Raw genomic sequence first — 25,376 nt, 5'->3', positions numbered from 1 at the left:
TTTTAAACTTTTGAATTCCAGATTCATTCCCTTCCTCCCTCACCACCCTTACTGGAAAGATAAGCAATTCAATATAGGTTGTACATGTGTAGCTATGCAAAACATTTCCATAGTAGATATATTGTAAAAGACTGACTATATTTCCCTCCCTCCTATCCCACCCCCCACTTGTTCTGTTCTCTACTTTGATCCCTTCCCTTTTCAAAAGTGAGTGCTTCCAACTTCCCTCCCCCCGAGCCTGCCCTCCCTTCCATCATTACCCCTCTCATCCCCTTCCCCCCTACTCTCCTGTAGGGTGAGATACCCTATTTAGTGTGTATGTCATTTCCTCCCTAAGCCAAATTCAGTGACTGTCACATTAGACATTAGTCAGGCTATAAAGAAGGATTGTATCAGATGGAATGAACAGTGGGAAAGAGGAAACAAACCCAAACAAGATAAAGAAAAAGAGCAGGTAGTTTGCTTCAATCTGCATTCAAACTCTGTTCTTTCTAGTTCTTTCTCTGAATGTAGACATCTCTCTCCATCATGAGTCTTTTGGAGTTGTCTTATAACCCTGCATTGCTGAGAAGAGTCCAGTCTATTAAAGCTGGCCGTCACACATGCTGGTGTCTGTAATTGTATACAAATTTCTCCTGGTTCTGCTCTTCTCACGAAGCATCAGTTCGTATAAGCCTCTCCAGGTAAATCTGAAGTCCATCTGCTCCTCATTTCTTTTTGTGTCTCTCTTTCGTCTCATAATTGAAGGTTGAATTTTCCATTGAGCTCTGTCTTTTTCATCAGGAAGGTCTGGAAATCCGTTATATTATTGAATGACCATCTCCTTGCCTAGAAGAATGTGTTCAGTTTCACTGGGTAGGTGATCGTGTTCAGTTTCACTGGGTAGGTGATCGTTGGTTGTAACCCAAGCTCTTTTATCTTGTGAAGTATTGTATTCCACTTCCTCCCGATCTTTCAGTGTAGAGGCTGCCAGATCCTGTGCGATTCTCACTGTGGCTCCTTGATATTTGAATTGTTTCTTTCTGGCCGCTTGTAGTATTTTCTCCTTTACCTGGTAGTTCTGGAGTTTGGCCACATTTTTGGACTTTTCAGTTTGGGATCTCTTTCAAGGAGGTGTCTTATTTTCTTGATTTCTATTTTACCCTCTGGTTCTAGTATCTCAGGGCAGTTTTCCTTGATGAGCTCTTGGAAGATGTTGTCCAGGCTCATTTTTTCATCATGGTTTTCTGGTAGGCCTATGATTCTCAGATGATCTCTCCTGGATCTGTTTTCCAGGTCAGTTATTTTTCCATTAAGATATTTTACCTCTTTTTCTAATTTTTCATTCTTGATGTTTTGTTTGACTGATTCTTGGTTCTTCATAGGGTTATTTGCTTCAATTTGGTTGATTCTAGTTTTTAGCGAATTATTTTCCTTGGTTAGTTTTTGGAGCTCCTTTTCCATATCACACATTTTTCTTTTTAAGGAGCTGTTTTCTTCATTGTAATGTTTTTCTAATTTTGCAATTTTGATTTTAAAAGAATTGTTTATTTTATCTTCTATCTCTCTAATTTGGTTTTCAGAGTTCTTTTTGAGCTCATCTAAGAATGCTTTCTATGCTTGAGACCAGTTCCCTGTTGAAGCTTCAGCTGTGGGTGTGGAGTCAACACTGTCTCCCTCTGAATTTGGTTCCTCCCTCTCACAATATAGGATTCTAGAGTCTTTGTCTTTGCAGTCTGCTTTCTATCCATTTTGAGGCAGGGCCCTAGCCACGCCCTTCCTCTTGGGTTCCCAGGCCTTTACTGTTTAAAATTTTGCTTTGGGGCAATGATTACTATGTTTTCAGGGTCCGAGGGGGGAAGCCCAGATAGGGGCATTTTAAATTTCTAGGCTGTGGGTTGGTAGTCCCAGGAGAAGCTGCTGCCACTGCCAGGATCCCTGCATTTGACTTTTACCCAGCTCCGTCCAGTCCCAGCCTTTGGGTGATAGGCCTGGCAATGGCCCTTGCAGTTGGTGGGTCAACTTGCTGCCACATCGATCAGGCCTTGTCAGGGCCTCTGTGCTGGCCCCTGTTGTCTTCTCTCATCTTCTCTCTAAAACTGAGAATATGAAAACCAGAGTCATCTCCCACACACCAGTGTCTCTTCCTGACTGCTCTTCCCTTTCTCCTTCCCTCTGTCCACTTAGTTCTGTTGGTTGCTCTCATATGTTACCTCTGCCCCCTGTGTCATGCAGGCCCTCATTGCGGGACTATTGCAGTAGTCTCTGAATTGGCAGTCCAGTCATTAAAAAAAATTTTTTTTTTGCTTCTTCAGTTTTCAACATTCACTTTTATAAGGTTTTGAGTTCCAAATTTTTTTTCTCCCTCCCCTCCTCCTTCCCCAAGATGGCATGTAGTCTGATATAGCTATGCATGTACAATCATAATAAGCATATTTCCACATTAGTCATATTGTAAAAAAAAGAATCAGAACAAAATGGAAAAAAAAACAAGTAAAAAAATGAGAAAATAGTATGCTTTGATCTGTATTTAGACTCCATAGTTCTTTTTCTGGATGTGAATAGCATATTCCATTGTGAGTCTTTTGGAATTGTCTTAGATCCTTGTATTGCTGAGAAGAGCTAAATCTATTAGAGTTGGTCGTTGCACACTGGCTGTTACTGTGTACGATGTTCTCCTGGTTCTGCTCACTTCACTCAGCTTCAATTTGTGTAAATCTTTCCATAGTTTTCTTAAGTCTATGTGCTCATCATTTCTTTTTTTTTTTTTAAAGCAATCAGGGTTAAGTAACTTGTTCAAGGTTACATGGCCAGGTGTTTCTGGGTGGGTGCTAAGTGTCTGAGCCCGGATTCGATACCCAGGTCATCCCAACACTGGAGCCGGTGCTCTTACTCACTGTGCTACCTGGCCGCCCCCTCATCATTTCTTATGGAACAATAATATTCCATTACATTCACATACCACAACTTGTTCCCCACTTGATGGGCTTTTTCTCAACCTCCAGTTTTTCGATGTATTAATAATTTTGTTGATTTTTTTTGTCTTTTTCATTAATAAAAAGTTCTTTGTTAAATGGGATGGCTCTCTAGGAAGGGAGAAATGAAGGAATACATGGGTAAAATTGGTATGACATAAAAAGATATCAATAAAATGCATTTTTAAAAAAGAGATGATATTAGAAACCAACAGCTGGCTACACATATATCAGACAGAAGGATTTGCTTTCCTGTACCAGTGACCCGTGATAGCAGGATAGGCTCCCACCAAAGGATGGGGACAATGTATTTGCCAGGAAACTTGCCCACTGACCAAGAATGCTTCAGATTACATTTTTACAGAGGGAGAGGATAAGGAAGTACTAAAGTTGGTACTACAGAGGCCATTAGGTCTATCTTTCCCCAATTCTTGCCCTGTTGTCTCTAACCCCCACGAATTTCCACAGGTCATGCCCAGTGTTGGGATGCACTCCTATCTGCATTTCTGACTATTAGAATCTCTGTTCTTTCAAGGCTCTGGGTGGGTGCTCCCTCTTTTATGAAGCTTTGTCTACTCTCTATTCACCTGCAAGTGAACTTGTCCTTAAATTTCCTTCAAGTATTTTGTCTGAATCTATCCTGTCTTTTGATCACAAGCTACCTTATATCACATGTATCTGCATACACATCTAATTCCCTCTATTAAACTCTGAGTTCCCAGAGGTAGTACTTTTTCATCTCTGTGTCCCTGGCACCAACACAGCTTGAAAGTAGCAGGCACTTAATGATTGACTATTGTATTAAATAGAGTTTAGAGGAGTTCATGCCTAAGGACTCACAGATGAGAACCTGAAAAGCTTATCTATAGTTGGGTTTTTTTCCCCAAAAAACTTCTAACATATTATAGGAAACACATCACTCTGAATTTCAACTTTTTACACACAAGAGGTGCTATAAGATGATGAACATCTTGTTTTCAAAGTTGTTAATAGCAAAACTTTACACTCCTACTTAAGCTTTAATAAAATCATAATTCTATTTTAATTTAAATTTAAATTATATGTTTACTGAAAGTCTCATCTGTATCAGAAGCTGTACTAGGTATTTCACAGAAGATACAAATAAAACATGGTACCTGCCTTAAGGAGTTTATAAATCAGCAGTAGGGCATAAGTACTAAGGAGAAGATTACAACCTTGAAGGTAGGGGGCAGAGTTTCAGGGAATGCTTCATAAAGGAGGCAGTGCTTGAGATGGGCTTTGAAAAGTGTTAGAATTTTGACAAGTAGAGATTAGCATGACAATGGCATTACAAGCAGAAAGACTAGCATGAGCAAAGGCCCAAAGGCAGGAAAGTGGCAGGAACATGTAGTTCACCTTGGTTGGAACACAGGAAACAGAAAAGGAAGTAATGAAAGAGGCTTGGTGATGCTGTGGCCAGAGCAAGGAGTTTGTACTTAATTCAGTACACAACAGAAAGCCATTACAGGTTTTAGTTGAAAGGTGTAACAGCAGCCACCCTGGCATACCCAGGATGGCTGCTAGCACAGGTTCTTAGAATTGCTTTGCTAGGAAAGATAGCTTGTTCAAGGGATTGACGATCTTTTTGGGTTTTTTTGCCTTTTGGAGGGCAAATGGGGTTAAGTAACTTGGCCAAGGTTACACAGCTAGTGTGTGTGTGTGTGTGGGGGGGGGGTTGTGTGTGGGTGTGGGTATGGGTGTGTGGGTGTGGGTGTTAAGTGTCTGACGCCCGTACTCAATTCGGTGCTTCTGACTCCGGGGCCAGAGCTTTACTCACTGCACCAACAATCTTTTTTAATTACAGTCATTAGTTCAGGAGAAAAGTCAGCACCCTGAACTTCAAAGAAAATGCAGAGAAAATACAAGCAGAGAAATAAAGATCAATAGACAGGGCTTCTAACTGATTAGCACAGGTCAAGAGACAGATCCAACTGTCTGACCAAGGTAATACATACATAGTTACCAGAGAGAGAAGCACCAACATCTGGGTTTTTCAAAGAGGCGGGGGAAGGGGGGCTCCTTAACAGTTACCCAGTCTCATCTGGTCAAATCACAAGAACCCTCTTCCAATGAGTAAGCCTCAAAGCAAAATGCTATTTTTGTAGCAGAGTATTTGTACCTTTTTTAGAGCCAGAGGTCATCACAACCCTCAGTGACAAATTAACAAAAAGGAAATTAACAAAAGGTGTGAAAGCCTTCCTATAAGTAAGCCTCCCCTAAGCAAGCTTCCCTTAATGGGCTCCATGTGAGACTTATTAATGGGAAGGGAAGATTTTAATCCCATTAACATTACAGAAGGTGAGGAAATAATGTCAATTTAGCAGTCTCCCATAAAATGGACTAGGGAAACGGACAACTAAAGACTAGAATGCTATGTTCTAAATCATGACTGATTAGAGAAATGCAAATTAAAACAATTCTGAGGTACCACCTCACACCCATCAGATTGACTAATATGATTAAAAAAAAAGAAAATTATAAATGTTGGAGAAGATGGGGGAAAATTAGAACACTAATGCTTTGTTGGTGGAGTTGTTAACTAATCAAACCATTCTGGAGAACAATTTAAAATTATGCCCAAAGAGCGATCAAACTGTCCATACCCTTTGGTCCAACAATACTACTTATAGGTCTATATCTCAAAGAGATCATAAAAAAGGGAAAAGGATCCACATGGACAAAAATATTTATATTAAAATATATATATATATATATATATATATATATATATAAAATAGTGAAATCTTGCTGTTCTGTTTGCTTAATTCCAAATTATATTTTAAAACGATTCACAGTTTCACCAATAATACACTAATATATCTATCCTTCTACAGTTTCTCTGACATTGATTATTTCCATCTTTTGTCATTGTCAAACCTCTGGGTTGTTTTGATTTCATTTTTTCTCATGGTTCCATTAGTTTTCAATTCTTTTTTTTTTTAAAGCAGTTGTCGTTAAGTAACTTGTTCAAGGTTACACGACCAGTTATTTTGTGTGGGTGTTAAGTATCTGAGGCCAGAACCAATCCCAGGTCTCCTGACTCCAGGCCAACGCTCTTACTGAGAACTTTGAACTGTTTGATCATATCCTTTAACCACTTATCTATTGGAGAATGGTTTTTGGCCTTATATGTTTCTTTTAAGTTGTTCATCATGGGTACCAAGTCATTATCTGAGAAATTATATTTTTTCCATTTGACTCCTTTTCTCCTAAGATGCATCAATTTTGTTTAAGCAGAAACTTTTTAATTTTGTTTAGTCAAAATGATCTATTTTATCTTTTGTAATTTCCCTTCTCCTTTCTTTAAGAATCTCCTTCCCATTGTTGGGAAAGGTATATGTTATTCTAAATTGTTTATGGTATTTAATATTCAGGTATCCATTTTGCACCTGTAACTAGAATATATATAAGATAAGGTATAAGATGTTAGTCTAAGCATAATTGTTGCCACACTGTTTTACAGTTTTCCTAGTACTACTTAACCAGAAGGGAGTTCTTTCTTCAATCAATAAACATTTATTAAGTGTTCATTATGTGCCAGGCCCTGTGCCAGTCCTTGTGAAGGAGCTTACAGTCTTATGGGGGAGTGTAACGCCAAGCACAAGCAGCTTTCAGGTTCAGATTACAAGCATAGCAAACTCCATTTATTCAGTGACAGATTAAGACATTTGCAGAAAATCAAAGGACAGCATTCACCATGTGTAACTCAATAATTTATTAGTCCTTAATTCAGTTACCAAGTACTAAGGCCCAAGTACTCCACCCCTGGAAAGTACATTTATTTAGTCAATCACAGTCTTTTCTCTGTTCAACTGGAGATTAGTTTCCAGTCATAAACAAAGTACATTCATTTGGTCCATCACAAAGCACAAAAATCAAAGTGCCCCACCCCTGAATCACAACTGAATTATAGTTATCATCAGTTACCACCAAGCACCTTCTCAAAAGGGGCAATGGAAAGCACAAAGGCCATCTACCCCAGAGCCACAACAAGGTTAAGATAACACAGCATTCAATACCCAAGGAGAGGTCTTTTCTTCATCTTGACCCAAGGCAAGTTCTCAACAATTCCTGTTCCTGGGAAGACAAAGCTTAAGAAAGCCACAATATACATTTGCCAGTGTCCTCAGCATTTCACTCTCTGCCTGCCAAACAGTCTCAGGACCCCTGAAAACATCAGCAAGACCCTCCTCCAGGATTTCTGTAAACATATAACAAGAAAATCCTCCTTTAGGGCTTCTGAACCAACAGCAAGGGTCCAGGACCTCTGCAACAACAGCACTGTCTTTTACCAGTAGATGAATCTGGCAGAGTAAAATCAGAACAGACAGAAAAAATACCGGCACCACAGTCATGCCTCCTCAGTTCTCGGCAGCTCCAGGTGGCAGTTCTCAAAAATCCTGGGCAGCTCCAACTGGCCCTCAGCAATCTGGGTGGCTTCACATGGCAGCTCTCTCTCTCTCTCAGCAATTCTGGCCCCCAGCAATTCTCTCTCTCTCTGTCTCTCTGTTTCTCTCTCTCTGTCCCTCTCCCCCTCCCTCCCTCTCTCCCTCCCTCCATGATGCTAATCCCAAAAGTTCTTTTGGCCTCTCTCTGCTTGGGTCTCTTTATCCATGGCACCAGCTCCTCTTTTTGTGGGATTCACAAGCTCTGGGTTTTAATACTTAACCCAAAACCCAAGCCAATACAGGGGGATCTTTAAATTCCATTACCATTACAGGGAGACAATGTGCAAGCAAATATATACAAAACAAGCTATATAAAGGATAAATAGGAAATAATTAATGAAGGGGAAAGCACTAGAATTAAGAGGCGTTGGGATAGGCTTCCTGTAAAAAGTGGGGTTTTAGTTGGGAATTAAAGAAGTTCCAGCCATGGGGTGCTAGTCAGAGAGAATATCTAGAGCTGAGAGCTGAAGGGTAATTTATGTAATTTATGGTTTGGGATTCATTAAACATTAGATTTTATTGAGTTTCATTATTTCTGATTCTCCTTTTTCTAGTCTATTCCATTGATCTATTTCTCTTTTAATCAATACCAAATGGTTTTGATGACTGGTTCTTTATCATATAGAGTAATATATCTTCTTTTCTTCCAAAGTCACAACAATCATTGGAAAAATAATTGAAAATACTACTTATAGGGGTGGCTATCTGGCACAGTGAAAAGAGCACCAGCCCTGGAATCAGGAGGACCTGAGTTCAAATCCAGCCTCAGACATTTAACACAAAAACTAGCTGTGTGACCTTGGGCAAGTCACTTAACCCCAGTTGTCCCTCCAAAAAGCAAAAAAAAAAAAGTGCCACTTATGTTTCTTACCTATTATTTAGATTCATAGACTTTAGAGCTGGGAAGGATATTAAAGATGATCTATGACTACAAAGGGGTAACCTCAGGTCCAGAAAGATTAATTAAATAATTTGGCTAATATTGCATAAGGTCTAAATCCAGATCCTCAGATACCTTCCCTCTCACAAAGCATTGTTTTTTCCAACTTCCATGCTATCTTTGTGTCTTTAGAGAAGTATTTTTTATTTCCTCTGATTGTATTCTCAAACAGATAAAACAAATGGATGACGATTAGCTAATCTGAGTGTTTGCAGATTCTTTGTCTTAGACATGTAGCTAAGGAAAATAGCATACATTACTGTTTGCCATAGCAGAATTTTTTCCTTCCAAATATTAAATTGACTAGAGTTCTTTAAGTATCCTAGGATTTCTTTTAAGAATCCTAGATATCATCATAATTTTTAAATGCCATGGTTTTCACTCTCATCTTGCTAAGTCATATACACTTTGCTAGGACTAAGGAGAGTGCTGTGACACTTTTCCAAAGTTTTTGTTACCTTAGCCTCTTCTAAATATCAGTAGATTAAGGTCTTTGTTCCCAGTTTTTAGATGTTGAGAACTAAGGTAGAGAAGTGGTGATATTCTTTTCATCATACATGATTACTGTTAAAAGTATAAATGGAATCTTGATACTCCAGATTCCCTGATTTACTTATGGAGTCATTGAGCTTCTGCTTGGCTTAAACAGTGAAATCTAAACTTTTTGAAAAAAATAGACAACTACTAAATGAGAGGTGACAATATGGCATTGATGACGCCATGTAGCTTTTTTTTCTATTCTTCTTGCCTGCTGTGGCCTGGGCATAAACTGAAATTGAACATCCATTGTTCTGATTCTTGTCTTCTAGATCCTTAAAGGAAAGGAAGTCACAACAGGAGTCAAGGATGGAAAGAACATCTTCAGCAGCTTATCAACTGGAGAGCCAGGCTTGGCGCATCATCGGCAGAAGCGCCTGCAGGATCATGGCAAGGAAAGAAAAGAGCTGTTGTCCAAATCCACTTTCCAGGTATGGCCCTCTACTCCATAAGAGCCAACAGCTAGTCTTCTTTATATTCCCTTAACAATTGTAGGTTATGGGGTGGCTAGGTGGTGAAGTGAATAGAGCATAGGCCCTGGAGTCAGGAGGACCTGAGTTCAAATCCAGCCTCAGATACTTAACACTGTGTGACCTTGAGCAAGTCACTTAACCCCAACTGCTCCTCCAAAACAAAAGTAGGTTATCCCAGAGCATTGATGGAGAAATTTGCTTTGCAGTTCAGATTTTATTAAGCAAGGCTATTTTCATTTCTTAGTCATGTAGAAGTATTTGATGTTTTTTACTTCATTTTGTTTGTGAAGGATTGTTTTTGCTTAATTAATTTAAAATGAATTTTGACAGTTCATTAGAGAACATTTTTTTGTGTCCTCTTTCCTCCCTATCTCTCTCTCTTTTTTTGGTTTGGTTCTTTTCCATGCTAGTATATTATTTATTGGTTATGGTTGCCAGCTATCATATGTAATATTTTTTTTTTGCTTTTTGGAGGGCAATTGGGATTAAATAACTTGCCCAAGGTCACAGGCTACATTGTGTGTGTATGTGTGTATGTGTGTAATCAGAACTCAGGTCCTTATGACTCAGGGGCCAGCACTCTACTCACTGTGCCACCTAGCCGCCCCATAATATTTCTTTACAAGACCATTTGTACAGAACTTAGAAAGGACTCCTGTACTGTCCCCATACTTAGTTGGGTAGTAAGGACTCTAGCAGCTCTACCTGTTATGTGTATGGTCGTCTTCTCTTGTCAGCAATAAAAACTTTTAGTTTTTATTATGTTTGTGAAAAAGCATAAGAACAGGGCTCTGCATGTTTGACAAATAGATGGTTGAGGAGTTAATGAAGGGCAGATGGTCTTCTGTTGCACTTAATGCTACAGTGATGTATGGTAGCTGGGTGAAGAGGAATAATTGAAATGGGGAAGTGGATCCATGTCATCAGCCATGTGGAGGCTCACCAAAAATGGCCTATCTTCCTGAATAAAGAAATAACCCCATACCTGAAGGAGGTGGGGACAGCCTTAGAAGCCACACCTTGAATCCAGCCCTACCGGAGGTTTCTTTAAAGATGCCCTCTATAGCTGTTGGGAGTGGGTTTGTCTATAAGTACCATCCTCCTTCTTATCTGGGGGTGTTTATTTATAACTCAACTAGGGTAGCTTTGAAAAGAACTTTTGAATTTCCAGGGGATACTGGAAGTTTATTAACGTCAGTTTGTCTCAACTGTAGGGTACATGAAGCAGAGTAATGTGCAGTAAGGCTGGAAAGGTAGGCAGGGGGCCAGGTTGTGAGAGCTACAAATAGAGGAGTTGAAAATTGAGTGTAAACAACATGACTAATATTTAACATGATTGTATGTGTATAACCTGTGTCAGATAGTTTGCAGTCTTTGGGGAGGGGGGAGGGAGAGAGAAATTTAGAACTCAAAATTTTACAAAAATGAATATTAAGCTGTTTTTATGTGTAATTGGGGGAAAATACTATTGAGAAAAAAAATAAAGAAAATAGAGTGTAGATCTCCTCTATATTTTACTTGTTTCATTTGCTTGAGGTAGGGTCCAGAGAAGAAAACAGAAGTTATTGGCCCAGAGACAGAGCCTTCCCCAGAGCTCCATAATGAACAAGCAGACCTGATTACCAGAGCTTCTGGAGCTGGTGTAGAAGGGAGTGGCTTCCGACCTGAGCAGCCTTTCATTGTATTGAGCCAGGAGGAGTATGGAGAACATCACTCTTCCATCATGCATTGCAGGTGAGTAACTGGGCTAGGAACAGCTTAGAGGTGGCAGTGATGGAAAACCAGCCCATTGTCAAGACAGCCTGTACTCCTCTAGCTGGAATTTTCAGTCTCATGCCTCAAGGTAGTTAGTGGAAGCTGTTACTGGCATTGCAGGGAAGGAATCGAGGCTTGACAGTGAGGATGGGAAATTATTAGAGGGAAATTGCGCTATTATCCCCAAGATTTTAGAAAAAAATAGATGCTTAGGAATCCAGAAATCTTCAGGCCCCATCCTGCAAAGAGATGGAATTGGACTGATGGTCTCATGATTCAGATTTTAGTTACCCCACTTAGTCTAATAGAGAATCATAGAAATCCTGGGTTAGAAGGAACTGTAGTTATCATGTAGCCAGTCTTCTCCCAAAGTATGAATCCCAGCTGCAGTAGGATTACGAGTGTCATTTTTCCTCTTTTTAAGACCTTCTACCAAAGGGTATTTATTTACTTATGAAGGCAGCCTGTTACGTTTTTGACAACTCTGATTAAGAGGTAATATTTCCTTATGTTGAGCCAAAACTGGCATTCTTATAACTTCTACCAATTGATTCCGTTTCTACTGGGTAGAGCCAAGCAGAACAAATATAATTCCTTTTTATTTCTACATGTTAATGGTGTTATATGGCTATTCCCTCCTTATCTTCTGTTTTAGGTTAGGGGGGTCCCAGTGATGTGACCCTCCATTTTCGTTCTAAACAGTAGGGTATTTATTGGTAGTGAACACAGACGATGCTATGATTTGATGGAACAACTCTTCACTCTTTTCAGTTGTGTTAAGTGTGCAGAGAGAAGCCAGGCAGAGTGATTAGTCAAAGCTTTTGTTTTCTTAAGGTATATTAGGGGTTTTATTAGAGCCTAGGAATTCTTAGGTTCTTAGAATTTGGGATTCTCTTTGTGCTGGATTCTTAAATTTAGACAATTTAAGATACCATGGTATTAATTAGATTAGGTATTTTTGAATTTAATCTTCCAGTATTACCCCTAGCAAATAGAAAATAATCTAAACTTTGTCAGGGAGAATTGTAAGATTAAGGAAGGAGGACACTGACAATTAATATATATTGTTTTTCTCCTTTAGAGTGGATTGTTCTGGGAGGAGGGTTGCCAGTTTAGATGTGGATGGAGTCATTAAGGTGTGGTCATTCAATCCCATCATGCAGACCAAAGCTTCTTCTATTTCCAAGTCTCCACTTCTTTCTTTAGAATGGGCCACTAAGCGGGACAGGCTGGTGAGTAACCTTATTACCTGAGTTGCCATTTTTGTAGTCTTTGAATTTCTGAAAGCCTTTGTATAGAGCTCTTAAAATTCACCTCTCTCCTATCTACACTTAACCATGTAGCTCCAGATATTCTTGCACCTTTAGGGATTTAGGCTTTGTGTCTGTACTGAGAAATAATGAAGTCACAATTCTTTTATATCTCCTTCCACCAAGGGAGATTTAAGTACCACATGTCTAGAATTTCCTGGTCACTGTTGTGTTCCTCTTGTATGTCTGAGTGGCAACGTGGCTATAATACCAGGGCCTGTGTTACTAGGATTTGTGATTGGAGCATGGTGGAATTTTAAGGACAGTCCTCATGGTAGCAAGCTCCTATAACCCTTTCTGGAGCTGAGGGCAGCAGAGTTTGATTGTGGGAGTTTTCAGATACAGTAAGACTCAAGCAGATTGGGCATGTGCACTGTCTGGCACCATTATAGTGAACTCTTAGGAGTAGGGGACCCCCAGGCTGCCTGTGGAGGAGATGCTTATCTAGGTTATAAATAGAGTGGACCAATCTTCTGTGCCCTTCATCAGGGAGATCAGACTTTCTTGGGCAAGATCAGGGAGGCCCAGTCTTCTAACAAAACAAAAACCCAGCCTTCTCATGTGGTACTTTTGGTGTCTATTGTATGAGTCTTACTTCCTCCTTTTCTACACTAGCCCTATTCATTCTTTCCTTGTTTCATCAATTCATCAAAAATAGGCCTTTTAAATAGACCCCTTTTGATTGCTAAAACTAAAGAAAATAACTTAAGATTCCTGTGTTACATAAAGTCCCGTTTACAGTTCCCATGATTGTGGTTGTCTATCAGATTGACATTGGTTCCCTCTATATTTTGAAATTTGTGTTCATGATGTAGAAGTTCCTAAATAGTGAATATAGAATTACCTTTTTACATTTTTTCCTCTTTGATAGGGTCATACCTTGACCTATCAAAATACCCTGTCAAAAATATTTATTGTAAATACTTAACAAGGTAGTTGTAAAGTATGGGAAACAACTTTCACCCCTCAACCTTTGTTTCCTCTAAATCTTAAAACTTAGCCTATATTGTTTTAAAACAATATCAGGGTCCAGCCCTAAGCAAACAACTTGTATGTTGTTTTGAAAATATTTTTTCAGTGTTGTGTTTACTGTGTAGATTGAATTCTTATTGAGGTGAGGGACTATGCCTTCTGTTACTTTTCTGGAGCTCTTCCCAGGTTATAGCAATTTAGGGAAATGGTTTCCAGCCCTCAGATTTGGGAATCCTTGATCCCTTAATGGTATTAGGATCAATAGACTGTGAGACAGTGGTTTAGGGGAGAAATAGCCCAACCATGGGCAGCTAGGTGGCACAGTGGATGGAGGGAGAGGCCTGGAGTCAACAAGACTCATCTTCCTGAGTTCAGATCTGGCCTCAGGCATTAGCTGTTCGACCCTCGGCAAGTCACTTAACCCTGTTTGCTTCAGTTTCCTCATCTGTAAAATGAGCTGGAGAAGGAAATGGCAAACCATTCCAGTATCTCTGCCAAGAAAATCCCAAATGGGGTCACAAAAAATTGGACACACCTGAAAAATGACCAAACAGTGACAACAACAAGCCGGTCATCTGGACTGTGAATAAAAGAGCCAAAGCATTCGTAGGTATTCAATCATCCTTTAAATTCAGGTGATAAATGGGTGGGTAAAAAGGCTTCTTTGCTTCCATACAGGTGTAATGTTAATGGGATTTAAGATCTTCCCTGCCCATTAATAGGCCTCAAGTGGAGCCCATTAAGGGAAGCTTGCTTAGGGGCAGCTTGTTTATAGGAAGGCTTTCACACCTTTTGCTAATTTCTGATTAGGCAGTGAGTCAGGAGGGTTGTGACGCCTTCTGGCTCTGAGAACTGTATATATACTCTAAGTTGGTACTCTGCTTTGGGAGCTTGCTTAGGAGAAGAATCTTGTGATTCCCTGGTCAAGATTCTGAGTGGCTATATGTCCAAAACTCTCCAAATGCTCATATGTAAAGGTTCATCTCAATCCAGAGATGTATGTAAAATGTGTAGCAATATTGCTTTGATTCAGGCAGTCAGAGCCCTGTCTGTTGGTATTTCTTTCTGTCTTTTTTTTTGCTTTTTGGAGGGCAATTGCGGTTAAGTGACTTGCCCAAGGTCACAAGGTGTGTGTGTGTGTGTGTGTGTGTGTCGCCAGATTTGAACTGGGGTCGTCCTGACTCCAGGGCCAGTGCTCTATTCATTGTGCCACCTAGCCGCCCAATCTTTATTTCTCTGCTTTTATTTTCTCTGAAATTCAGATTGCGGTCTTTTCCCCAGACCTAGTGAATGTAATTGACCCCTTACACAGCTGTCTTTCCTAGTAAAGCAGATCTAAGAACACAGCTGTGCTAGCAGCCATCCTGGGTATGCTAATGTGGTTGCCACTACAACAGGCAGCAAAGTGCCTCAGATAAATTGCTGGGCCTGGAGTCAAGAAGGCCCGAGTTCAGATTTGGCCTCAGACACTTGCTAGCTGTGTGACCCAGGGCAAACCACTTAACCCTGTTTGTCTTAATCTACTGGAGAAGGAACTGGCAAACCACTCCAGTATCCTTGTCAAGGAAACCTCATGGACAGTATTGGCATGATACAGGCCACGGAGTCACAGAGTTGGACACAACTGAATAACAGCCCTTCCATATACATACCCTTTGACTACGTTGCCTTCTTGTCTTCTAGTTCCCTGCTAGATTGACCTTTCATTTACATTTGAACTATATTTCACTTGTATAGAAATGTTGGGCTAATGTGGAAGCTGCCTTGAAGCCTTCACTTGCCTGAGGTCCATACATGATCTAGGAAAGGCCATAACACACTTAGCAAGTGTTATTGACTTTGTTCTTTTTCTTTTTTCTCTTCTGCTTTTGTCTCACCAGCTTCTGCTGGGCAGTGGGGCGGGAACTGTGCGTCTTTACGACACTGAAGCCAAGAAGAATCTCTGTGAGATCAGTATCGATGATGACATGCCTAGGTGAGCAAAGAACAGCCTCCCTCCCATTCATGGGTTTAGAGGAACATGTTAATTTATTTTGCTATCACCTTGATTTCTGAATATATCCCTCCCTACCTTTATCCCTTGTTAAAGAATAAAAAAGATGCACTTCAGTAGAACTAACCTGCACGTGAACAATTTGATGGTATGTGCAGTGTTCCACACTGGAAGTCGTCTACATTTCCAGTGAAGAAGGGGAAGCATTATTTCTCATCTCTTCTTTGAGAACAAGCTTGCTATTTAATAATTACTGCATTTAGCATGGCGGGGAGGAGGGTGTTCTTCATTTATGCTGCATACATTGTAGCATGTATTGTTTTCCTGCTTCAACTGACTTCACTCTTCATCAGTTGATGTAAGTCTTTCCCATGTCTTCCCATGCAATCCATTCTAGTTCTGGACAATTCTAATTGTTAGGAACTTTTTCCATAAGGTAACCAAAGGCCCCTTCTAGTAATTTGTACCCATTAGCTTTAGGTCCATTTTCTTTGAGTAAGCAGTGCATGTCTAATCTCTCTTCCACATGACAGCTCTTCATATATTTAAAGGTCATGCCACCCCAAATCTTATTCTGTTACAACCAAGTGATGGCTTTATTTCTAGTTTTTTGCTACCACAAAAAATGTGGCAATATTTTGGTGTATATAGTACCTGTATTTCTCTTTTTGACCTTTTTTCATGTATTCATTATTTTTATTTTTTTAATTTATTTTTTAAATGCTTTATTCACTTCTGATTTACATCATTCATTTCTGCCAGATTTTGAGTTACAAATTTTCTCCCCGTTTTTCCCCTAACCACCCCCCCCAAATAGCAGTCCCACAGGATGTCCCTTCCTCCAATCTGCTCTCTCCCATATTTTCTCCCATACCCCTTTCGACTTTTCCAGTGGATCTCTATGGCCCAGTGCCTGTATATCATATTTCCCAATTATATGTAAAATAGTATTGATAATAGTGTACACACACACACACATACATATTTGAATATTTGATTTTAAAACTTTGAATTCCAGATTCATTCCCTTCCTCGTCACCCACCCTTAATGGGAAGATAAGCAGTTCAGTATAGGATGTACATGTGTGGCTAATGCAAAACAATAACATAGTAGATATATTGTAAAAGACTATATTTCCTTCCCTCCCCCCAGCCTGCCTGCCCTCCCTTCCATCATCTCCTCTCTCATCCACTTCCCCCCTACTCTCCTGTAGGGTGAGATACCCTGTTTAGGTGTATTTCATTCCCTCCTGAAGCCAAATTCAATGGGAATAAGGTTGACCCATTCCCTTTTGCTTTCCTATTCTTCCCCTCCATTGTAACCATTTCCCCTTGCCTCTTTTGTATGAGATAGTTAACCCCATTCTGTCTCTCCCCATCTCCTCTCATTATATTCCTCTCTCACCTCTTAATTTCACCTTTTAAGTATCTATCATCCCTTCCTGTTAAATTGGTCTATGTATACCTGTAAACATATATACATACATTCACATACGTATTCATATGCTCATATACCCTCATATATAGACATATGTGTATATATATATATATATATATATATATTTCTATTCCCTTCAAGTACTGAGAAAAGTTTTAAAGTTACAATTATTGTTTTTCCATATAGGAATGTTAATAGTTCAACTTTGATAAGTTCCTTATGATTTCTTTTCCCTGTTTACCTTCTCATGCTTCTCTTGCTTCTTGTATCTGAATGTCAGATTTTCTGTTCAGCTCTGGTTTTTTCATCAAGAATGCTTGAAAGTCCTCTATTCCACTGAATGACCATATTTTCTTCTGAAACATGATACTCAGTTTTGCTGGGTAGGTGACTCTTGGTTTTAATCCCAGCTCCTTTGCCCTCCGGAATACCATATTCCAAGCCCTTTGATCCCTCAGTGTAGAAGCTGCCAGATCCTGGGTTATCCTGATTGTGTTTCCACAATATTCAAATTGTTTCTTCCTGGCTGCTTGTAATATTATCTCCTTAATCTGGGAATTCTGGAACCTGGCTATAATATTCCTAGGAGTTTTCTTTTTGGGATCTTTTTCAGCAGGTGATCAGTGGATTCTTTCAACCTCTATTTTGCCCTCTGATTCTAAAACATCAGGGCAGTTTTCTTTGAGAACTTCCTGGAGGATGATTTCTAGGTTCTTACTTTGATCATGGCTTTCAGGTAGTCCAATAATTTTTAAATTATCTCTCCTGGATCTATTTTCCAGGTCAGTGGTTTTTCCCATGAGATACTTCACATTGCCTTCTATTCTTTCATTTGTTTGGATCTGTTTAACAGCATCTTGGTTTCTCATAAAGTCATTAGCTTCCATTTGCTCCAATCTAATTCTGAAGCCATGATTCTCCTCATTGAGCTTTTGAGATTCTTTTTCCATCTGGCAAATTTGGCTTTTTAAGGCATTCTTCTCCTCATTGCCTTTTTGAGCCTCTTTTGCCATTTGAGTCAGTCTGTTTTTTAAAGTGTTATTTTCCTCAGTCAGGCTGTTGACTCTCATTTCATAATTTTCTTGCATTGTTCTCAATTCTCTTCCCAATTTTTCCTCCACTTCTCTTATCTGCTTCTTAAGGTCCTCTATGGCCTGTAACCAGCTCGTATTTTCCTTTGAAGTTTTGGTGCAGGAGTTCTGACTTCACTGTCTTCCTCCTGTTCCATGCTTTGCTCCTTTTTGTCCCCAAAATTGGAGTGTAATGTTGGAATCTTCTGTCTGCTTTGTTTCCTTTGTCTGGTCATGTTGCCCCTCAGTCGCTTGACCCCTGGACTTTTTGCCACCACAGTAGGACTCTGCCACCAGACAGGGGAGCTTTCGTCCCAAATGCTGGGGTTTTCTCAGTTGCCGGAGGTATTAGATGGGTACCCTCTCTGAGGTCTCCACATGCTCTGGCAAGCTGGACACACACCCCAGGACCTCCACCCTAGACTGCAATCCAGATCCAAGCAAGTTAAAACAAGAGCGATTACCCCTCAGACTGATCTCTTGGTCCCCCTACACTCTGCAGGCCAGGAGCTGAAGCCGCCATGTGGTGCTGGCTGGCTGTGCCAGCACCGCGTGCCTCAGCAGCTTCTTGCCCCCAGGGGCAGAAGCCACGCACTCCCACTTACTGGTCCCAAAGTCCAGACTGCACTGACCTCTCACTTTGCAGCTGCTGCTGATCTGGAGTCCCTCCAGCTGGCGCTAGTCAGGCTGGCCCTGGGGCTAAAGCCTCGGTGTGGGGCTGGGCTCGGCTCCCAGAGCGCTGCGCTGTATTCCTGCTGGCCTGCTGAACTGTCCTCAGCGGGAGGTTAGCTTCTTTGTGTCATTTTGTGGGTTCTGTAGCTCCAAAGTTTGTTCAGAGTCCCCTTTTACATGGATTGGAGTTGGTGAGAGCCGGAGCCACTGGGAAGTCCTGTTTCTACTCCGCCATCTTGACTCCACCCCCTCTCAACTTTATGTGATTTATGCCATCTCCTTTTTGATCTGAATGAAATAGAACCAAAGACTACTTCTTGTGGTCACTTGAATAGAGACTTCTTTCCAGGGTCCCATCAGTAAATCATTTCTGAACTTACCCATCTAAAATATTTATTCTATCTTGCCATCTTATATACAAGAATACTGTTAGAGACTTTGTCGTAGGCCTTGCCAAAATCCAGATTTGGTAGTTGCACATCGTTTCTGGAATCCACTAGTCTAGTAACATTATGAAAAGAGAAAAGAGGTTATTTTGGAATGACTGAGTCTCAACAACTCTGGCTTAGTAATCACCACCTCTTCTTAAAAGTTTTTAAAATGTGGCGCAGTGAGTAGAGTAGCTAGCCCTGGAGTCAGGAAGACCTGAGTTCGGATCTGGCCTTAGACACTTAACAAACACAGACAAAAAACCTAGTCGTGTGACCTTGGGCAAGTTACTGAAACCCAATTGCCCTCCAAAAAGAAAAAGAAAGCTTTTAAAACTTTTATTATAAACTTAATAACAATCAACAGTCAAATACATATGTAAAATAGGGAACAAAATCTTTATTAAATGAATTAACAGCACAAAATGAATTTGTTCCACGTCTCTTTATGTGTCTCTCTGAAATTCTGCTACTTTGGGCTTCCTTATCTTTAAAGCAAAGAGTTTTTTAGTCAGTGTATGTACAATTCAGGTTCTGCTCATTTTGCATTGTATCACTTTCTATAAACCTTTCAGTGTTACATCTTAAGTTTTATTTTTTATGTTACCGTAATACTCTATTACATGACTATGTTATAACTTTTCTAGCTATTCACCCTAATGTTGTCTGTGAAAAGTACTTCCAATTGTCTTGGATCACAAATAATCTGGTTACTAATTTATTTAATATTGCTAGTTCTCCTTTAATCTTTTTATGAATTTTTTAGGATCCAGTTCAGTTGAAAGATCAAAAGGTATGATCAGTTTTGTGATTCAGATCCTTTTGAATATTACAATGTTGCTCTCCATAACCCACCTCTTTTTATAAAAACTCACAAACCAGCCCTTTAGTAAGCTAGCCTGCCTCTAGCTTACAAAATCCACTTTATTTCCCTTTTTGAAAATTGGGACATTGTGAGTCTCTCCAGTCCTGCTCTATGCCTTTCCCATTTGCCAAGACAAATATCAAAAGCGGTGATTTACCAGTCATATTTGCAAATTCAGTCTCCTGAGATTTGGTCAGTTGATCAGGTGATCTGAACTTATTTAGGGTAGTTAACAGCTCTCTTGCTATCTTGGGTTTCAGTTCCATGAACCATTTTTGTTTTGCTTTTCTGAGTCTGAAGATCCTTTTCTTTGATATTGAAAAGTAAAACAAAACAGGAGTGGCATTCTACCTACATTCTTTTCATTGTTCATTATTGTCCTGGGCTCTCACCACCATTGACCTTCCTCTTGCCACTGAAGATGGCTTTTTTTAAAAGACACTTTTTATTGTCTTTATCATTTATCACAAGCCTCAGCTCATACTGGTTTTTGTCTTTCTGATGCTATTCTCATAGGACATTACAGCTTTTTTTTTATTTCTCAAATGTCTGCCCTTGTTTAAATGCCCTTTTATAATGTAAGTATTGATAAGCTTCTTGCTCATCCAAATTGGTCTTCTCTATAGATGTCTCTCCTTTTTCCTTATCAGTCTTACTTGTAACTCTATCACCACAATTCATTTTTGAGGCTCCCACCTCTTTCAAGTTGATTTCTCTTTTAGAGTCTTGGTCTATGGAATCCTGTCAGTCCCTGAACTCTTTGAGATCTGTTCTGTTAAAGTTCAAGGTACAAATCAAACTATGCCTGGCATTTCCCTAAACATTTTTTTTTCCTATTAATCATGGTCTGATTTAGAATAGTAGAGCCTTGAATTATTTTCTCTTCTTTTTGTAAGATCTTTTTGTGAGTGAGGAATCTGACTGAGCTTCTTTTCTTGTTCCTTGTAGGATTCTGTCACTTGCCTGTAGCCCCAGTGGGACCTCCTTTGTCTGCTCAGCTGCAGCCCCCAGCCTCGTTTCACAGATGGACTACACAGCACTAGACAGTGGCATCAAAGGCATGAACCAGGTTCCTGGGAAGCTCTTGCTGTGGGACACTAAAACCATGAAGCAGCAGGTACATACATGGCTCTTCCCCTGGGTGTCTCAGCTGCTCATGGCAGCCTCTCAATAATGTCTCTGGCTGTGGGGAATTAACAGGCTTCAGTGGCAGGACGAGTGGCAGTGTCATTCCTTTTGACAATTAGCAGGTTGCCTTATTTAGGTTAAGATTTTTGTGTTCCCAAACAGGAACAAATAACTGGTTTCATAATGATTTCATATTTTTTAATGTTCTTAAAATGTGAAAGAATTTGGTAGGGAAAGAATGTGAATCAATATTAAAGTATATCTTAAGGTCAGACTTGTAGTAACTTCACTCGTTTAGAAGGGGTACAAACAGAGAGGATACCTGATGCAGAATTGTGTGTAATTTAAAGTAGAAGTAATTAACAGAAGTGAAAGGGAATTTTGCTGGAAGATATAAGAAGCATACAAAAGAACTATAAAATTACAGGAGTCTAGGGCCATTTAGAATAAAAAGGAACAAGCACCCCTATACTTAATGGTCCCTGAAGACTTCATTGTATGACAGCCCAGTACAGTAACCGATATAAATATGGTGACTGACTTCATTAAGAAAAGTTTAAATGAAGTTCAGTGTAATCTATTTAAGAAGGCAGAAAAGGAGCCAGATCATTTGAGGAAGATATCTCCCTATAGAATTTTGGAGCTTAAAGGGGGTAAGCTTAGGGATTTGGAAAATTCACTTATTTGGCACATTTCATTTTCTTGACTTCACTAGATAAATGAGGTATTAATATGACTAAACAGTCTCTAGCTTTATAATGACTTGTTTTCCAGATGTTCATTTGTAAACCAGTTTGGAATTTTGGAAATGCTTTCTCAAAGAAACAGCATTATAAACCATTTAGGTTCACAGGCTAGCCCACAAAGACCTTGTAATTGAAATATATAAAGTGAAATTTGCAGTGAAAAATAGTAGAAAATAACATTCTTGCAGATGTAGGCCATTTCAGGTACCTTAGGGACTAAATGGCTTTTGTGAGTTGATCTGGGAACTTATAATCATTTATAATGTTGTTCCTCCTTCTCTGTTCTGGCAAGAATATCACAAACTCCGGTATTAGTATGTATGAAATATTCATGAGTTATGAAGTGGCCATACTGAGATATGCTGTGATAAAAGGCAGCAGATGAATTATCAATATTCTTACCCTAAGCCCTGTTGGGAATCTGATTTTATCTTAAGTGAGTGTCTTAACTGAGTAATTTGGCTTTGATTCTTACTCAGGGTCATATAGCTGGTAGGCCAAAAAAATAGGTTTACTTTCTCCCCCTTTATTTTGTAAGAGAACCCACTATCATAGTCATAGAATTCTCAAGAATATAGCATTCAGAAAAAAGGAAAAATTAATTAGTAGTTTATAGTTTCCTTCTCCAGAAGTCTTTATTTTTTTTGGAGGGGGGAAGGCAGGGCAATTGGGGTTAAGTGACTTGCCCAAGGTCACAGGGCTAGTAAGTGTTAAGTGTCTGAGACTGATTTGAACTCATATCCTCCTGACTCCAGGGCTGGTGCTCTATTCACTGCACCACTTAGCCACCCCAGAACACAAACCCTGTAAGGGATGGAGGGACTTTAATCTTTATTTCTGTATCCCCATTTTCTAGAATATAATGGATAACTTTAAAAAGTATTCATTGAACTGTCTACAGTATTCTGCCCCCTCATCCATGCCTCTTGGTTTTCCTGGCTTCTTTTAAGTCTAAGCTCAGGTCCCACCTTCTGCAGGAGGTCTCTCTTTCTTGCACTCTCTTGAGCTCTCCTTTTCTCCCTGCCCCCTTCTTTCCCTCTTTCTTCCCCTCGCCCATTCTCCCTGCCCCCCCTTTCTCCCTGTCTTTTTTCTCTCCTCCCCTCCCCAGCTGCTAATGCCTCCTCCTTTCAGATTACTCTGTAGATAGCATGTGTATATTTACATGCTGTATCGCCCATTCAAATATGAGCTCCTTGAGGGCAGGAGAGCTTGTTTTTCCCTTTCTTTCTATTCCCTAGTGTTTAGTACAGGGGGAAGTGAGTGGTCTCAGAGTGAGTACTTATGAAATGTTTGTTTTTCCCTTTCTATACCCTAGTGCTTAGCACAGGGGAAAGTAGGTGGTCACAGAGTGAGTGCTGATGAAATGTAGGTTACCTATCTCTGACACTTACTGCCTTTATGGCCATTGGGGCAGTAAGTGTCAGAGATAGGTAACCTGAGTCATTTAACTTCTTGGGGCCATTGACAGCACTAGAAAACTGTTACTTGCAAAATAATTGCCGATTGGCTTTGGTAGAGGGAATTTCTTGTACCAGGGAAATCACAGGTTCAGACAAAATAAATTAGGTATGTTATTACTTCAATTTCTACCTCGGTTATTACATGAAAAGCAATTTATGAGCCTTAAAGCTCAGTGTGAGTTACAATTAATAGTAAGAATGAGTCTGAAATGTTGTAAGCCTTTTAAAGAGATATCATCATCATCATCACCACTATCACCACCACCAAAGCATGGACGGGCTCATTTTAGAAAGGACACAAATGATTTGGAGTCAGAGGACCTTGGTTTGATTCCTGAATCTGCTACTTACAGTTTATAACAAATGTTAAGCAGGTCACTTAACCTCTGAAGGCCACTTTCTTGATGGTGAAAATAAGGGAGGGGGTTGGATTATATGACCTCTAAGGTCTCTTTCTAGCTTGAAATCTATGATCCTGTGTATTATCTGATGTGAATGTTCTATAACAAATGTCTGAGAGTCTTAGAAAAGGTGTAGTCATCACAGTATAGAAACTGCTTGCAGTACAATTCGAAATCAGAACTTTATTTGGCCAGTGCATTGATCCTTAATGCTGAGAGGGAGCACCAAGCCTCATACAGTGCTTCAGTCAGCAGCTTGTGCACTGTACTTGGGAGAGCAGAGCAGTAGCTTGCTAGGGTCAAACTGACACTTACTGATGGCTCTTTCTTACAGCTCCAGTTCTCCCTGGATCCAGACCCCATTGCTATTAATTGTACTGCTTTTAACCACAATGGGAACCTGCTGGTCACAGGGGCAGCTGATGGTGTCATTCGACTCTTCGGTGAGTAGTTCTGTCTCAGAGCAGTCACTGGGTCCGTGAGGATGGAAGCACAATCAGGACTGAATCCGTGGGGAGGGAGTGAGATCCAGCTGCTTTTTGGCCTGTGTGCTTTTGCACAATAGCTTATCATGATAAGTTTTTTCTATCATGGTTAACATCCATGTGATCTGTGTTAGGGGAGGAGTTGAGAGGTAATGAGGGTTATTGCTTCTTCCATTTGGGCTTCTCATGGATTGAGTGTCAACTGATCTGTGACCCAGTGAGATATATGTTTGATCTGGAAGCTGAGAGTGGTGCTATTCCACCGGAGGGGCAGGAGGGGCGGGCACACTAGCTCTTATCTTCTCTCTGTAAATTTGTTCTGTATAGAAAGAAGAGAAGGCAAAATAGCAAAGTACAGGGGAAGGTTTGGGTCCACCTTGGTGGCTCATGGTTTACTTGTATTTTGGACAGTTTTTCAGGCTGAAGAGACATCTCAACCCTTAGTTCCCACCTATTCATAGCTTCATGAGGCCCTTTTTGTCTGGGGGCCATCATCGCTTCCTCGTTTCATGAATTTCCCAGCTTCTCCCATTAAGGAAGGGCAGTAGAATATCACTGACTAATAACAAAGTACTTGGTCGTTGAACTTGGGTGAGAAGTCTTGGGTCTGAGTCTCAGCTCTGACGTTACTGTGACCTATAAAATGACCTCTAGAGTCTCCAGACAGTGGAGCAGAACTATTGAGCAGGGTCCTGAGAGGGACTTTTCACACTTTGTACTGGGAAGGAGTTTCTCTGGAGTGATAGATGATCTAGTTAATTCAAACTAAAGAGTTATAAAATACAACCAATTAATTATAAAAGCATAGGCTTGGGACCATTGAATATAAAGGGAATTCTGTAACTTGTTTTCTCAGATATGCAGCAGCATGAGTGTGCCATGAGCTGGAAAGCCCATAGTGGGGAGGTTTATTCTGTGGAATTTAGCTATGATGAGAACACTGTGTACAGCATTGGCGAGGATGGCAAGGTAGGTTGCGTTGTGGGGTAGGTGGGTGGGGATTTGAAAAATTCCTCAGGGAAGACCTGCTTGTCTTGAGTGGTATTAGAGGTGATGATATTCATGGCTCTGGACAATTCTATTTGGTGTCAAGACTTTTCCCTCCTCATTGGCATGGGTTCTCTTAGATTCTAATAGTTAGCATTTGCTTCCTTCCTCTTTTGCTTCTCTCCTTGTCAGTAGGAAGTGGCTGATATCACTGTAGGTGGCAAGGATGGGAGTGGGTGGTAGGAATTGAGAGGCTGCAGGTTGGTGTATAATGTGATAGTTCTGTGAAGGGA

General features: G+C 40.1%; 1 protein-coding gene across 1 annotated transcript in view; it reads left to right on the top strand.

The window, feature by feature from the left end:
• WDR91 (WD repeat domain 91) overlaps positions 1 to 25,376 on the top strand; it is a 41,986-nt gene that overhangs the window by 11,516 nt on the left and 5,094 nt on the right. Inside the window, exons 7-13 of the mRNA XM_069087284.1 lie at positions 9,173 to 9,331; positions 10,914 to 11,107; positions 12,210 to 12,360; positions 15,291 to 15,385; positions 20,825 to 20,993; positions 23,946 to 24,054; positions 24,953 to 25,065. Of these exons, the coding sequence (XP_068943385.1) occupies positions 9,173 to 9,331; positions 10,914 to 11,107; positions 12,210 to 12,360; positions 15,291 to 15,385; positions 20,825 to 20,993; positions 23,946 to 24,054; positions 24,953 to 25,065 (990 nt within the window). The remainder of the gene's footprint in view (positions 1 to 9,172; positions 9,332 to 10,913; positions 11,108 to 12,209; positions 12,361 to 15,290; positions 15,386 to 20,824; positions 20,994 to 23,945; positions 24,055 to 24,952; positions 25,066 to 25,376) is intronic.

This window comes from Petaurus breviceps, unplaced genomic scaffold (genome assembly GCF_028583685.1).
Source record: "Petaurus breviceps papuanus isolate PSGF00001 unplaced genomic scaffold, PetGlider_PUasm1.0 181, whole genome shotgun sequence".
Lineage (NCBI taxonomy): Eukaryota > Metazoa > Chordata > Mammalia > Diprotodontia > Petauridae > Petaurus > Petaurus breviceps.
The sequence above is the reverse complement of the archived record's forward strand: the minus strand, read 5'-3'. Positions and strand labels throughout refer to the sequence as shown.